Source organism: Lucilia cuprina, chromosome 5 (assembly GCF_022045245.1).
Source record: "Lucilia cuprina isolate Lc7/37 chromosome 5, ASM2204524v1, whole genome shotgun sequence".
Classification (NCBI taxonomy): Eukaryota; Metazoa; Arthropoda; class Insecta; order Diptera; family Calliphoridae; genus Lucilia; species Lucilia cuprina.
Window position 1 is genome coordinate 22,455,755 of NC_060953.1, and position 14,305 is coordinate 22,470,059.

At 29.9% G+C, this 14,305-nt stretch overlaps 1 protein-coding gene across 4 annotated transcripts in view; it reads left to right on the forward strand.

Annotated features, from left to right (window-relative positions):
* The first annotated feature begins 222 nt into the window (after nt 1-222).
* LOC111688423 (membrane-bound transcription factor site-1 protease) overlaps nt 223-14,305 on the forward strand; it is a 188,627-nt gene continuing 174,544 nt past the window's right edge. For 3 of the 4 annotated variants that reach the window (XM_046951362.1, XM_046951363.1, XM_046951364.1), the window contains exons 1-2: nt 223-501; nt 574-1,092. In XM_046951362.1, coding sequence (XP_046807318.1) covers nt 286-501; nt 574-1,092 — 735 coding nt within the window. In that variant the 5' untranslated portion in view covers nt 223-285. The remainder of the gene's footprint in view (nt 502-573; nt 1,093-14,305) is intronic. The other variant, XM_046951361.1, reaches the window with a different exon arrangement.

A 14,305-nucleotide genomic window follows, 5' to 3' on the forward strand; every position in this document is an offset into this window, starting at 1 on the left:
AAGGGAATAAAAAATAGAGTTTCAAATTAATATCTAAAATGAACAGTTATGGTTTGTTATATTTTTATTTACGTTTTTAGTGTATTTTCTGCTTTGTTTATATTTACTTCACGTGTATACACACAATAGTACCTCTCTATGCAGCTCTGAAAAAAGTTTGCCAAAAATCCGCTGATTGATTTCTTATTGTACGTTGTATATTTCACATTTCGTTAGCTTGATAATTTTAATGTAAATAAACACATTATACGTATGATTATAGTTATCATATAAATAATTATATATATGAATTCCTACAGAAATTTATTTATTTTTATTTTTTTGCCAATTGTTGTTAACAATGCGCTATGTGATTCCTTTAAAAATGATTATAACGATGCATTAGTAAATGTTAACATTAGAATTAAAGAAAAATCAGATGAATATATTGTCATATTTAAACATTATTATTGGCCGCGTACAAGGGAAAAATACATTCGAGCAGCTTTAAGCAGTGTAAATGTAATTATATTCGTATAATTATAGTGGAAATATTCATATTTAAATTATAAAGTAAATAAAAATAATTAACAGATTTCAGATTGGAAAATTGTTTTGCGTCCAAAGTTTTCGTACTTGAATCCCAGTGATTTCGATGTGGTAAAATCTACAAAAAATTTTGTGCAAAAACTGTCGTCGCACCCAGCAATTAAACATGTTAGTTATCAGTCTCACATTAAGAGGATACTTTCTTATACAACCGTATCTAATGCATCTAGATTATATTCTAAGAGCAATACGAAGTTTGTGAAGCAAAATATATTGAAAAATGTACCCATGGAGCTATCATATACGCTTAATGCAGATATTTTATGGGATAGGGGAATTACTGGAGCAGGAATAAAAGTTGCTGTTTTTGACACAGGATTAGCTAAAAATCACCCACATTTTCGAAATATCAAAGAGCGGACGAATTGGACAAATGAAAAAACATTGGATGATGGTGTCAGTCATGGAACTTTTGTTTCAGGAATAATTGCATCTTCAAAGGAATGTCTTGGAATAGCTCCAGATGTAGAACTTCATATTTTCAGAGTTTTTACTAACAACCAGGCAAGTTATATTAAGTTTGAAGTATGTCGTTTGTTTAAATATGTGTTTTCTCGTTTATATGCTTAAAATATCGGAGATCGAAGTTAATTTCAGAAGGTGGCCCCATGATGTATGATGTGCATACAGTATCTCTCATAAGTTTTCGAATTTAAGTATAATGTGAAAATAAACCAAATTTAATAACATATTTTGTATGCAAAATTAATAAATTAATTTGTTAAATTGTCTAGACAGTCTTTAGCTTTGATATCACGCTTTTTAAAATTTACAAAATTCACATTTACTTAAATTAATTTAGCTTTATTTAAAAAAAGTCCATAAAATAAAATTACTTCACAAAATTATTCGAATTTTTCCTGTATTTCATATTTGACCATATTTTACGAAACACAAAAATTAGAATCGAATGGTCTTTTTGCTTAAAATTGTTTTAAGGGGTTACTACCAACCGAAAGGATATATTTTTGGCCCATTTGGCCCACAATTTTGGGGTATTTGTACCATCTTTTTATATAATAACATTAAAATTATGATTTTTGACCATATTTGCAATTTTTTCTATTTTTTTAAGAGATAAAACTAAAATTTAATATTGGGATTTAATAGATTCCTTAAGGTATCTAAAAATTATAATTTTTGTTATAAGGATCTGTTTTTAAACATTCCAAGATATATTTTTGGTATAGTTCTTCTGTTTCCAATTGAATTATCTGGATCTTAAGTCCCTTTTCGTACCACTAGAATCGATATTTTCCGAAAAAGTTGGCTAGTATATATAATTGTAAGTATCAGCATTAATATATTTTAAATTTTCAAGACATCGTAGCGGTGTACAACTCCAAAACATGCCTTAACAAAACGTCATCCTATACAGTAGATTTTAGTTTTTACTACTCATAATATTCACGATTATGTTGCCCATTACAACAACACTGTATGTAAAAAATTTTGGGCTTATTTTAATCATAGTAGACCATAATAATATGGTGACATTCAGCCTAGAGGCCATTGGTTATAAAAAGAATGATTCCACTATATTGAATGGCGTTTCTTCGAGGCATGCTTTGGAGTTATCAACTTCTACAATATATTGAAAACTTAAAATGTATAACAGCTGATATCTAAAACAATATATAGAAGACAAGTTTCCCCGAAAATTTTTGAACCTAGTATTTTAAAAATGGACTTGAGTTCCAGTAAATTGAATTAGCGATAGAAGAATGATTCCAAATAAAAAATATTATTTTTAGATGCCCCAAGGGGTATATTAAATCCCAATAACAAATTTTGGTTATATCTCTGAGAAAAAAGAGAAAAAAATTCAAATATTGCCAAAAACCGCCATTTTAATGATATTACATAAAAAAGATGGTACAAATACCACAAAGTTGTGGACCAAATGATCCAAAATTATTCGATTCGGTTGATAGTTACCCCTTAAAACAATTTTTAGCAAAAAAATTCGATTCTAAGTTTTGTGTTTCGTATAATATAGTCAAATATGAAATACAGAAAAAATTCGAATATTTTTGTGAGGTAATTTTATGGACTTTTTTTAAATAAAGCTAAATTAATTTAAGTAAATGTGAATTTTTAAAGTTTTAAAAAGCGTAATATCAAAGCTAAGGTCTTTCAAGTGAATTTACCAAATTTATTTATTAATTTTACATACAAAATATGTTATTAAATTTGGTTTCTTTTCATATTATACCTAAATTCGAATACTTATGAGAGACACTGTATATCATATAGGCGAAACTGACTTAAGCCCCTGTGAAAGACCTATTTTTTGGACGTTTATTTTTGTGTGTTTAAGGTACTTTACATTATCTTAGTATTAATACAAAGTATTATTTGAAAATATATTCTAGTCTGAAAAAATAAAACATTTTGTACTTTGAAATGTATTAAGCTCTAAGACAATTTTTAAAATCTATTTTTTACACAATACACAATTTTTTTGTAGTTTTCTTTCGGATTTTAATTTGCAAATTGAGCTTCTTTTATTTTGTACCATAATCAATTCGAAATTGAAAATAAATCAAAAAATAGTTTTCATAATACATGAATGAAAATTCATCAATACATTTTGACAACAAATTTTCTTTTGTATTAAAGACAATTAAACTCTGATATTAATACAAAGTATTGTAAAGTAAAACCCCACTTAATGAGATTTTATTTACTAGTGAATGAAAATATCAGTTAATTATTTTGAAAAGATATTTTATCTTAAAACATTATAAACAAGTATTATTTTTTCCGCACTTTAAAAATTAAAAAAAGTTTGTAAAATCCTTTTTTTAATTTTTAATACGACTACTACTTTTCTTTTTTCAGGTTTAATTAACATTTCATTGTCAATGAATAAAAAATATTTTTTTGTTTGTAAATATATATTTCCTCGGGGTTTTAAATAGATTAAAAGTTTGCAACACACAATAAATATTAGGTTTATGTGATAAGAAAAACTAAGTGTGAATTTTCTCGCAATTTCACGAAGAAAGTTTAAAGATTTGTGAGTGTCAGTTCTGTGTAAAGAGAATAAAAATTTTTGTTTGACAACCACTTCAGTTTCGCCTATATGTACTACTTAAAGATAATTTATTTATTGAAATAGAACAAAAATATAAGATAACTTAACATAAAAAATATATATGCAACAATTTTAAAATGTTGTTTTCCTAAAAAAAATCACAATTACTTGGACGTTACACAATTTAATTTTTTTTACCAATACACTTTTTGAAAAAGAAACAAACTTGCTTTTATATTTTTCTTTCTATCTACTGTTTCAATTTTACAATTAATAAATTAATTATTGTTAATTTTATTTTTTTTCTGAAAAAAATTCTCTAGGCTTAATTTTTTGTATTGTTTTATTAGAAAATATATTAGAAATTAACAATATTTTGAATAAAATTAATAAATATAATGAAAATGACATCTTGAAAAGTTAAATTGCCTGCAGCCTACATCACAGAATCAATTTCAAACGAATTTGTGTGAAAATCTTGAAAGAAAAATTTGTGTTGTGTAACTGTGGAATTAATCAAAAAAGAAAAACAATTATTTCGACAGTTTGTTTTTGTTCTCATTTTCTTTTTCTCTTTTCGTACGCCAAAGTTGAATTTTTCTCAACTTTTTCTATTTCGTAAACTGTCTAAGCGATCACAATCAAAACGTCAAAGTTGTACACGACGTACAAAAGTTGGAAAATATTCAACTTGGACGTACGAAACAGAAGAAAAAGAAAACAAAAACAAAACTGTCAAAAATATTGTTTGTCCTTTTTGTTCTGTTTGGTAATTGTAATTTGTGCGTGTGAAAAACAGTATTTTTAAATGAAATATTTTTTATACTTAATTTTTATATTATTAAAACACATTCAAGTATTTGTTCATACTTTATCAAAACAAAAAATGGACATCACTTTTTTTAAGTTGCGTAGCTGTCAGTCGCAGTTCGACGCAAAGTTTTGAATGTGTTTGAGACTTATGAGGTAGGACTGCGCCATTGTTGTACAACAATAAAATTTCCTTCTCTTCACAGCCGAGTTCTGTGTAAATTCAACACACTTATGAGATCTTAATACATCATTCACACGGTGCAATTATTCGTAAATCACGCTCTGAATGCGAATTACACAAGCTGTCATATATAATATTTATCGGGTATTTATCATAATCAGCTGTTTGTTTTAATTGGTTGGAGACTGTCAAAACGAATTACGAATGTGCCGAATTAAGTAATTCAGTAATTCCGTGTGAACTTGGTATACTTCTCTCATAATGCTTCGAAACTATTTCGCGGAAATACTAGTATAATAGAGCTTGCAAATCATTTTTGCACTCGCACTTAACAATTTTTTATTTTTTAAATTTTGTTGGATTTATCAACCCGAAATCCTTCTATTTTTAACAAACGAAAAAAATTGTTTTTTATTTTTTTGGGCAATTAATTATTGTGTGTTGATATTAAAAAAATGTAAAAGTTGTAAATTTTAGTATTGAAATGATTTTTTTTTGAAAGACATTTAAAGTTCGAAAAATATATTTAATAAATAGTTACTGATCAAATGTGGGCTAAAAAATCGTCAAAATTGTTAATTAATTTTCTTAAAACGACATTAAATCGTCAAAACTATTTGTTATAGATAATAAACGTATCTATATTTTTTATTCTTTAGTGTAACCATCGAGATATTTTTATTAATTTCGATTGATTTTAATTGTTATTATCTGCATAGTTTGACAAATATACTTAGTTGTTGTGTCTAGTCCTTGGGGACTTTAACGCGCATCATTAGCTCTGGCACTCTAGTCTAGGGGAAGACCAGAGAGTCATGCTGACTAAACAGTTCCTCCTGGGATGTCACCGTAAGAGTCATCCCAACTTTAACATCACACAGTTGGATGCTCCCCCGAGGCATGTCAGGAAGGACCTTCGTGTATACGAAGAGAGCACACGAAGTTATGTTCAGGATCCCTTAGATCGGACTTTGTATACAGGAGCTTTGAACGACATTCATAGAGACGCCATCAATACCGCGGTTTCAGGTTACCGCATGAATGTCGTTCTTGGAGGTCGCCCACCGCCCATAGCAGAAATAGAGAAGAACCTGTCACGGAAAACAAGAGTTGCTCTGGCACAACTGAGATCGGGATGGAGCAACAGGCTCAACGCCTACTAGTCCCGCATAGACCGTGCCGTCCCCAATATATGCCCATCTTGTGGACAGGGTCCCCATGATACCCACCACATATTCAACTGTCCAGCCCACCCTACTTCACTTAGCCCAATGGATTTATGGACTAACCCCATTAAAGTAGCCCAATTTCTTGGCTTGGACCTAAATACAGAACCCCCGGATTAAAATTGTATAGTTTAAGCTGTTACAACAACAACAACATCAAATATACTTCAAAATTCCTTATATTAAGTTCTTGTAAACTATGATATGATATTCAGTAAATATGTGTATATGAGATTTTTTTAATTTATTCTGTTTGCTGGCGCTGCGATAAATGGCCCAAATAATACATAAGTTACAAAAACACGAAACTTTTATTTTTTTTAATTTATCGGCGCTGCGAATTATGGCCCCAGGTAAAATTTCCCCAAAATATAAAACGAAAAATTGCCCCAATGTTGGGGTCAAAATTCATTATGAAGTCACCCAAAATTAATGAAAAATCTCCACAAGGTTGAAATGAAAAGTGACCCCAAATATTGGGTTAATTTTTCGTAATGAACAATTACCCCAAAATGATGAAATCATTTTGGGGTAATTAATTTTAATTCAAATATAGGTGGCGTGTCATAAAGTCCAGTGTCATATTTTCCATGGGCGTTATGACTCACTAAATAGAGTCTAGAGTCCATGGACGTTATAACAATTTCAAAAGTGTCATAATGCTTATGAGCAATGTTACATAAAATCTATGGATTTTTAAAGTGTCCATTTATCAAAAGAAGGCTTAATTTAGCGAAGCCGGTATTCAAAATATCCCAGAGATTAAAACCCCTGGCCGGATTTCCAGAACACTTTTTAAATGGAAACCAACATGCAACATACACCAAATTTAGGATAAATTCCTTTGGGTGTAAGAGTGTCTCTTTCTTAAATTCTTTACAAATTTTCAAATACAGTTCTGTTTTAAAAGTAATACAATGTCAATGGACATTATAACTGTTCAAGTTCGATTTATTGTTTACACTTGTTTTGATAACATATGCAAATACTATTTTTTGCGACGTTAGAATCTTACTAAGCTCCGCTTTTTTACAACTTTGTTGGAAAATTCTAACGAGTAAACCGTTACCGGTACCTAAATATTGTTTGCCACCAATTTACGTTTCTTCTGATCGTCAACATAAGCCCTACGTGCTCTTGGTGTTATTACTTCTACGAGATAAAATAATAATAATAATAATAAATGCAGAGAGATCTACATCTCATTAAATTTGCAAATATTTTGTTTTATTTTCATAAAATCTTGGGAAATTGTGGTAGAGCTGAACATTTGGTCCTTCGAGCCGGATTTTTGTGTATCATATACGGATTTTTGGCATCTTCACTCCATCAGCCCTTGGAAAACATACAGTCCACCGAAGATATATTTATTATTAATTTTTACGAAATTTCTACGAAATAAGGTATGTAAATATATTTCAATTGTGAGCCGGATTTTTGTGTATCATATACGGATTTTTGGCATCTTCACTCCATCAGCCCTTGGAAAACATACAGTCCACCGAAGATATATTTATTATTAATTTTTACGAAATTTCTACGAAATAAGGTACGTAAATATATTTCAATTGTGAGCCAGTGTTAAAAAATTCTATAGTTGTTTCGCGAACACACACACATATTTTTTGTGATTTTTCAATTGGTTTAACTTGTTGTATTTGTGGATATTTTGCACTAATTTTAACTTTAATTTATATCAAAAAAAAAAATATTTAAATTCTTTTGATCCTACGGACAATATTCTTGTTCTTCCCTTATATTGGGTACCCTACGGTCGGTCAGTTTGACTATTATCAAGTTTGTTGATATAAATTTTGTAGTCAATTTGTAGTTTAATATCGAGTTATTAATTCATCTATTTTTATTACAGTTTTTAAATATTAAATATGTCGGTCACATCACTAAATGCGTTTATTAGAGCATCGGATGCTCTCGTTGCATATCGCGTGAGGTTTGATAATTTAGATGATGAATTGCATGACGTTTTTAAGTTGGAGATTCGGAAACGGGAATTAGAAAGACTTTGGGACAAAGTTAATTCGACGTACGTAGTATGTATTAACACTCTAGAGTCTAGTGAATTTAAAGTGGTAGCGGAAAAATATCTAGCCACATCTTTTGAATATATTGAATGTGGAGGATCTATTTCTAAGAAAATAAAAACATTGGAATCCGCTTCAAAAACTAATGAACTTCCAACAGCGAATTTGAATTCCGATAATTCAGAGCATAATCTGACGCTCCCTCCATGCGATATCGACTCTTTCGTAGGGGATTATGTTTCTTGGCCCGCTTTTAGGGATTTATTTACAGCAATTTACATCAATAGCTCGAGGCTTAGCAACATAGAACGTCTTTGCCATTTAATACGGATAACCGAGGGTGAAGCTAAAACAATCGTTTCAAGATATCCGTTAAATAATAGTTTTGAGTTAGCCTGGCGCGATTTAAGGAATACATATGAAAATCCTCGTATGTTGGTGCATAACCAACTATAGCTTTTATTTAGTCTTCCTGCCTTTGCAAGGAGTCGATCACAGCACTCAAAACCTTACAGCGCGGAATCGATAGTTTTCTTACGGCACTTTCTATTTATAATGTGCCTACAGATAATTGGGACCCAATTATCGTGTTTATGTGTATTCAACGTCTACCTAGTTCAACAATTATTTTATGGGAACAGGGCATTAAGGACAAATTAAGTTTATCTCATGGAAAGATTTAGATAACTTTCTGAAGGAAAGAATTCTGACTTTGCAATGTCTTCAAGAAATTAAAAGTACAAACTCCACTAATATGGAATTTTCATTGCAATCTCACAATTCTTCAGGAAAAATTTTTTGTATTTTATGTCCTAATCAGTCCCACTACTTGCGAAATTGTCGTCGTTTTAAAAGTCTTTCAATATCTGATAGAATTTCAAGAGTGAATGAGCATAACTTCTGCACTAATTGTCTTTCGAGAACACATACTGCTAGAAGTTGCAAAATAAATAATAATTGTTATATATGCAATAATCGACATCACTCGATGCTTCATTTACAACATTTAGAAAATTCAGTGGTTGAAAGACTTACTGTTTCTACGGAACAGAACTCTGGTGCGGTTCTAAGACATACTCCCACTACCAACAATCATATACGTCCAATAATGTAACGTCCAATTCACAAGTATTTCATACTAGTCAAAACCAGTCTGTTCTATTAGGGACAGCTACGGTAAATATAATTCATAAAAAAAGGTTAAAACTTCCCACGCATTCTGCACATGCTGAAGTTTCTGGCATTAATAATGTAGTTATTGGAGTTTCTAAATATTGTCCTGTGGAAATTGGTTCCGATTTAGACTCTTCAGTAAACCTTAGTACAAACGCATTTGTTTTACCAAAAATTTCGGGAAATTTACCTTCAACTTCCGTAAATATCGATATTAAAAAGTTATTGCCAAATCTTCGTTTGGCGGATTCAAATCTTTTAGATAGTAGGCCTGTAGATATTCTTATTGGTGCGGATTTATATCATCGTATAATTTTACCGGAAGTACAGCAAAATATATTAGGGTCATTATTGGCACAAAAAACTTTGTGCCAATAATGACCCAGGGACTTTGAATCACATATCGCAAATTTACAATACACTACGTGGTCTAACGCTTCTTAACGTTTGTTTAAATATCACTTAAAATGCTCACAAGAATATATTTACGTCTACTTTAATATACATACTAAATTTAAATACACCACTTTGTGGTTTGGTCATTTATGACCATGCCCCTTTTTAAGGGGCCCAGTTCATGGTCTGCTTAAAACCATTTTCCATTTGAGAGCAGTATGTAGTCTGCGAAAAACTACATCCCATAGGCTTTGTCCTATGGGAATTCTTTTTTCTACGAACCAGTTCATGGTCTGCTTTAAAACCATTCTCCTTTGAGAGCAGTATGTAGTCTGCAGAAAACTACATCCCTTAGACTTTGTTCTATGGGAACCATTATTTTACCAGCCAGTCTGGTGTGATACCTTTGATCACTTGTTTTATGAAAAAAAAAAAAAAAATATTATATATATATATATATATATATATATTTATATATATATATAATATATATATATATATATATATATATATATATATATATATATATATATATATATTATATATATATATATATATAATATATATATATATATATATATATATATATATATATATATATATTTACAAAAAAAAAAAAATATATAGTAAATATATAGATATAGATCTCAATGTTAATTGCAACACTCTTTAGTGTTGCAAGGTGGTCGGCAATGTTCAAGTTCGATTTATGGTTTACACTTGTTTTGATAACATATGCAAATAATATTTTTTGCGACGTTAAAATCTTACTAAGCTCCGCTTTTTTTTACAACTTTGTTGGAAAATTCTAACGAGTAAACCGTTAACGGTACCTAAATATTGTTTGCCACCAATTTACGTTTTGTAAAGTAAATAACACTTCTTTTCTGATCGTCAACATAAGCACTACGTGCTCTTGGCGTTATTACTTCTACGAGGTAAAATAATAATAATAAATGCAGAGAGATCTACATCTCATTAAATTTGCAAATATTTTGTTTTATTTTCATAAAATCTTGGGAAATTGTGGTGGAGCTGAACAATAACACTTTTAAAAATTGTCATCACGTCCATGGACACTATGAAACTTTTTGGTGTGTCATAAAGTCAATGGACAATCGTTTCAAGATATCCGTTAAATAATAGTTTTGAGTTAGCCTGGCGCGATTTAAGGAATACATATGAAAATCCTCGTATGTTGGTGCATAACCAACTATAGCTTTTATTTAGTCTTCCTGCCTTTGCAAGGAGTCGATCACAGCACTCAAAACCTTACAGCGCGGAATCGATAGTTTTCTTACGGCACTTTCTATTTATAATGTGCCTACAGATAATTGGGACCCAATTATCGTGTTTATGTGTATTCAACGTCTACCTAGTTCAACAATTATTTTATGGGAACAGGGCATTAAGGACAAATTAAGTTTATCTCATGGAAAGATTTAGATAACTTTCTGAAGGAAAGAATTCTGACTTTGCAATGTCTTCAAGAAATTAAAAGTACAAACTCCACTAATATGGAATTTTCATTGCAATCTCACAATTCTTCAGGAAAAATTTTTTGTATTTTATGTCCTAATCAGTCCCACTACTTGCGAATTGTCGTCGTTTAAAAGTCTTTCAATATCTGATAGAATTTCAAGAGTGAATGAGCATAACTTCTGCACTAATTGTCTTTCGAGAACACATACTGCTAGAAGTTGCAAAATAAATAATAATTGTTATATATGCAATAATCGACATCACTCGATGCTTCATTTACAACATTTAGAAAATTCAGTGGTTGAAAGACTTACTGTTTCTACGGAACAGAACTCTGGTGCGGTTCTAAGACATACCCCACTACCAACAATCATATACGTCCAATAATGTAACGTCCAATTCACAGTATTTCATACTAGTCAAAACCAGTCTGTTCTATTAGGGACAGCTACGGTAAATATAATCATTAAAAAAGGTTAAAACTTCCCACGCATTCTGCACATGCTGAAGTTTCTGGCATTAATAATGTAGTTATTGGAGTTTCTAAATATTGTCCTGTGGAAATTGGTTCCGATTTAGACTCTTCAGTAAACCTTAGTACAAACGCATTTGTTTTACCAAAAATTTCGGGAAATTTACCTTCAACTTCCGTAAATATCGATATTAAAAAGTTATTGCCAAATCTTCGTTTGGCGGATTCAAATCTTTTAGATAGTAGGCCTGTAGATATTCTTATTGGTGCGGATTTATATCATCGTATAATTTTACCGGAAGTACAGCAAAATATATTAGGGTCATTATTGGCACAAAAAACTTTGTGCCAATAATGACCCAGGGACTTTGAATCACATATCGCAAATTTACAATACACTACGTGGTCTAACGCTTCTTAACGTTTGTTTAAATATCACTTAAAATGCTCACAAGAATATATTTACGTCTACTTTAATATACATACTAAATTTAAATACACCACTTTGTGGTTTGGTCATTTATGACCATGCCCCTTTTTAAGGGGCCCAGTTCATGGTCTGCTTAAAACCATTTTCCATTTGAGAGCAGTATGTAGTCTGCGAAAAACTACATCCCATAGGCTTTGTCCTATGGGAATTCTTTTTTCTACGAACCCAGTTCATGGTCTGCTTTAAAACCATTCTCCCTTTGAGAGCAGTATGTAGTCTGCAGAAAACTACATCCCTTAGACTTTGTTCTATGGGAACCATTATTTTACCAGCCCAGTCTGGTGTGATACCTTTGATCACTTGTTTTATGAAAAAAAAAAAAAAAAATATAATATATATATATATTATATATTATATATATATATATATATATTATATATATATATTTATATAATATATATATATATATATTATTATATATATAATATATTATAATATATATATATATATATATATATATTTACAAAAAAAAAAATATATAGTAAATATATAGATATAGATCTCAATGTTAATTGCAACACTCTTTAGTGTTGCAAGGTGGTCGGCAATGTTCAAGTTCGATTTATGGTTTACACTTGTTTTGATAACATATGCAAATAATATTTTTTGCGACGTTAAAATCTTACTAAGCTCCGCTTTTTTTTACAACTTTGTTGGAAAATTCTAACGAGTAAACCGTTAACGGTACCTAAATATTGTTTGCCACCAATTTACGTTTTGTAAAGTAAATAACACTTCTTTTCTGATCGTCAACATAAGCACTACGTGCTCTTGGCGTTATTACTTCTACGAGGTAAAATAATAATAATAAATGCAGAGAGATCTACATCTCATTAAATTTGCAAATATTTTGTTTTATTTTCATAAAATCTTGGGAAATTGTGGTGGAGCTGAACAATAACACTTTTAAAAATTGTCATCACGTCCATGGACACTATGAAACTTTTTGGTGTGTCATAAAGTCAATGGACATTATGACACACCACCTCAAATATATGCTGATATAGTTATAAAATTTCATATTTAATAATTTTTGTTGTATTTTCATAAAATGTTTGTTAATTTTGTAAAAATACAACAAATATTATTACATAAAATATTTTTATAAAATCGCGCGATTTAATAAAAAATATTTTATGTAATAATATTTGTTGTATTTTATGTTTAAAATATCGCGCGATAATGTTCTGATTTTTTATAAAATATTAATAAATAGTAATAATGAAAGATCAACCCTAATTATTATATGGTTTTTAGGTCCATTTTTAATATTTTAATATTCACGTATTTTACAAAATTTAAAAATGAAAATTAGCCCCAAAGGAAAACAAGTTTTGTTTTGGGGTATTTCTTCATTTCACAACATTGGGGTCATTTTTATTTTTTTGCAAAATGCTGTATTACCGCAAATGTAAAAATGTTGAAATACCACACAAAAATATATAAAAAAACAAAAATTTCGTGTTTTTGGTTCCTGTATCTTTGTTGGAGTCATATTTCGTTTTATGATTTGGGGCCATTTTACCTGAAGCCATAATAAAAATGTATATGGAGTAATATTTCATTACGAAAAATTTCCCTAAAATTGGGGTCACTTTTCATATTATCCTCGGGGCAATATTTCACTTATTTTGTGGTTAATTTTCATTTAAAAATTGGGCCTTTATTTCATAATGCAATATTGCCCTAATTTTTCTTTACGTCTTTAGGGTAATTTTTCTTGCTACATGTTTTTCATTGAAATGTGTTTTTTTAAATATATTTATTGAGAATTTGTTCAAAAGACTTTTTATATAAATTAAAAAAATATAAAAACAAGTATAAATGTATAGTCGGACATTGCCGTGTATATGGTACCCTTCACCAGTCCGTATGTTAAGAAAGTGGATAATTTTAAAAAATAAAGCATTTAATTTGTTCTTTAACCGTATTGTGTAATATTTTTTACGTATTACACAATACGTAAGCCCTCTTGTAGATTTACTACAAGAGGGCTTATAGGGGAGTAAGGGTAAATATGGGCCTATCCTTATAAATTTTGGTAAAGGAATTAACGTCCACCTTAAAGTTTTTAATGCAGATTTTAATCGTTTTATTAGAAATTGTAAGTGAATTTTGACCTTCAAGACATTTTCTGAAGGGGAGTTTGTATGGGGGCTAGGGTCAAATGAGGCCCGATCACTATAAAAATTAGTAGTGTCATTTATCGTTTTATAAAACTAAGTTTTGTAGATTTTTGTTGACATAATAGAAGACTTAACGTAATTATCAGCCTAAAGGCCCGATTCGGGGGTACGGATGTATGGGGGCTAGGCGAAATAATGGACCGATTTCAACGTTTTTTAATAGCGTTCGTCCTTGCTAATTTTGGTTTTGTGTAAATAGTTTCACAGTGATACACA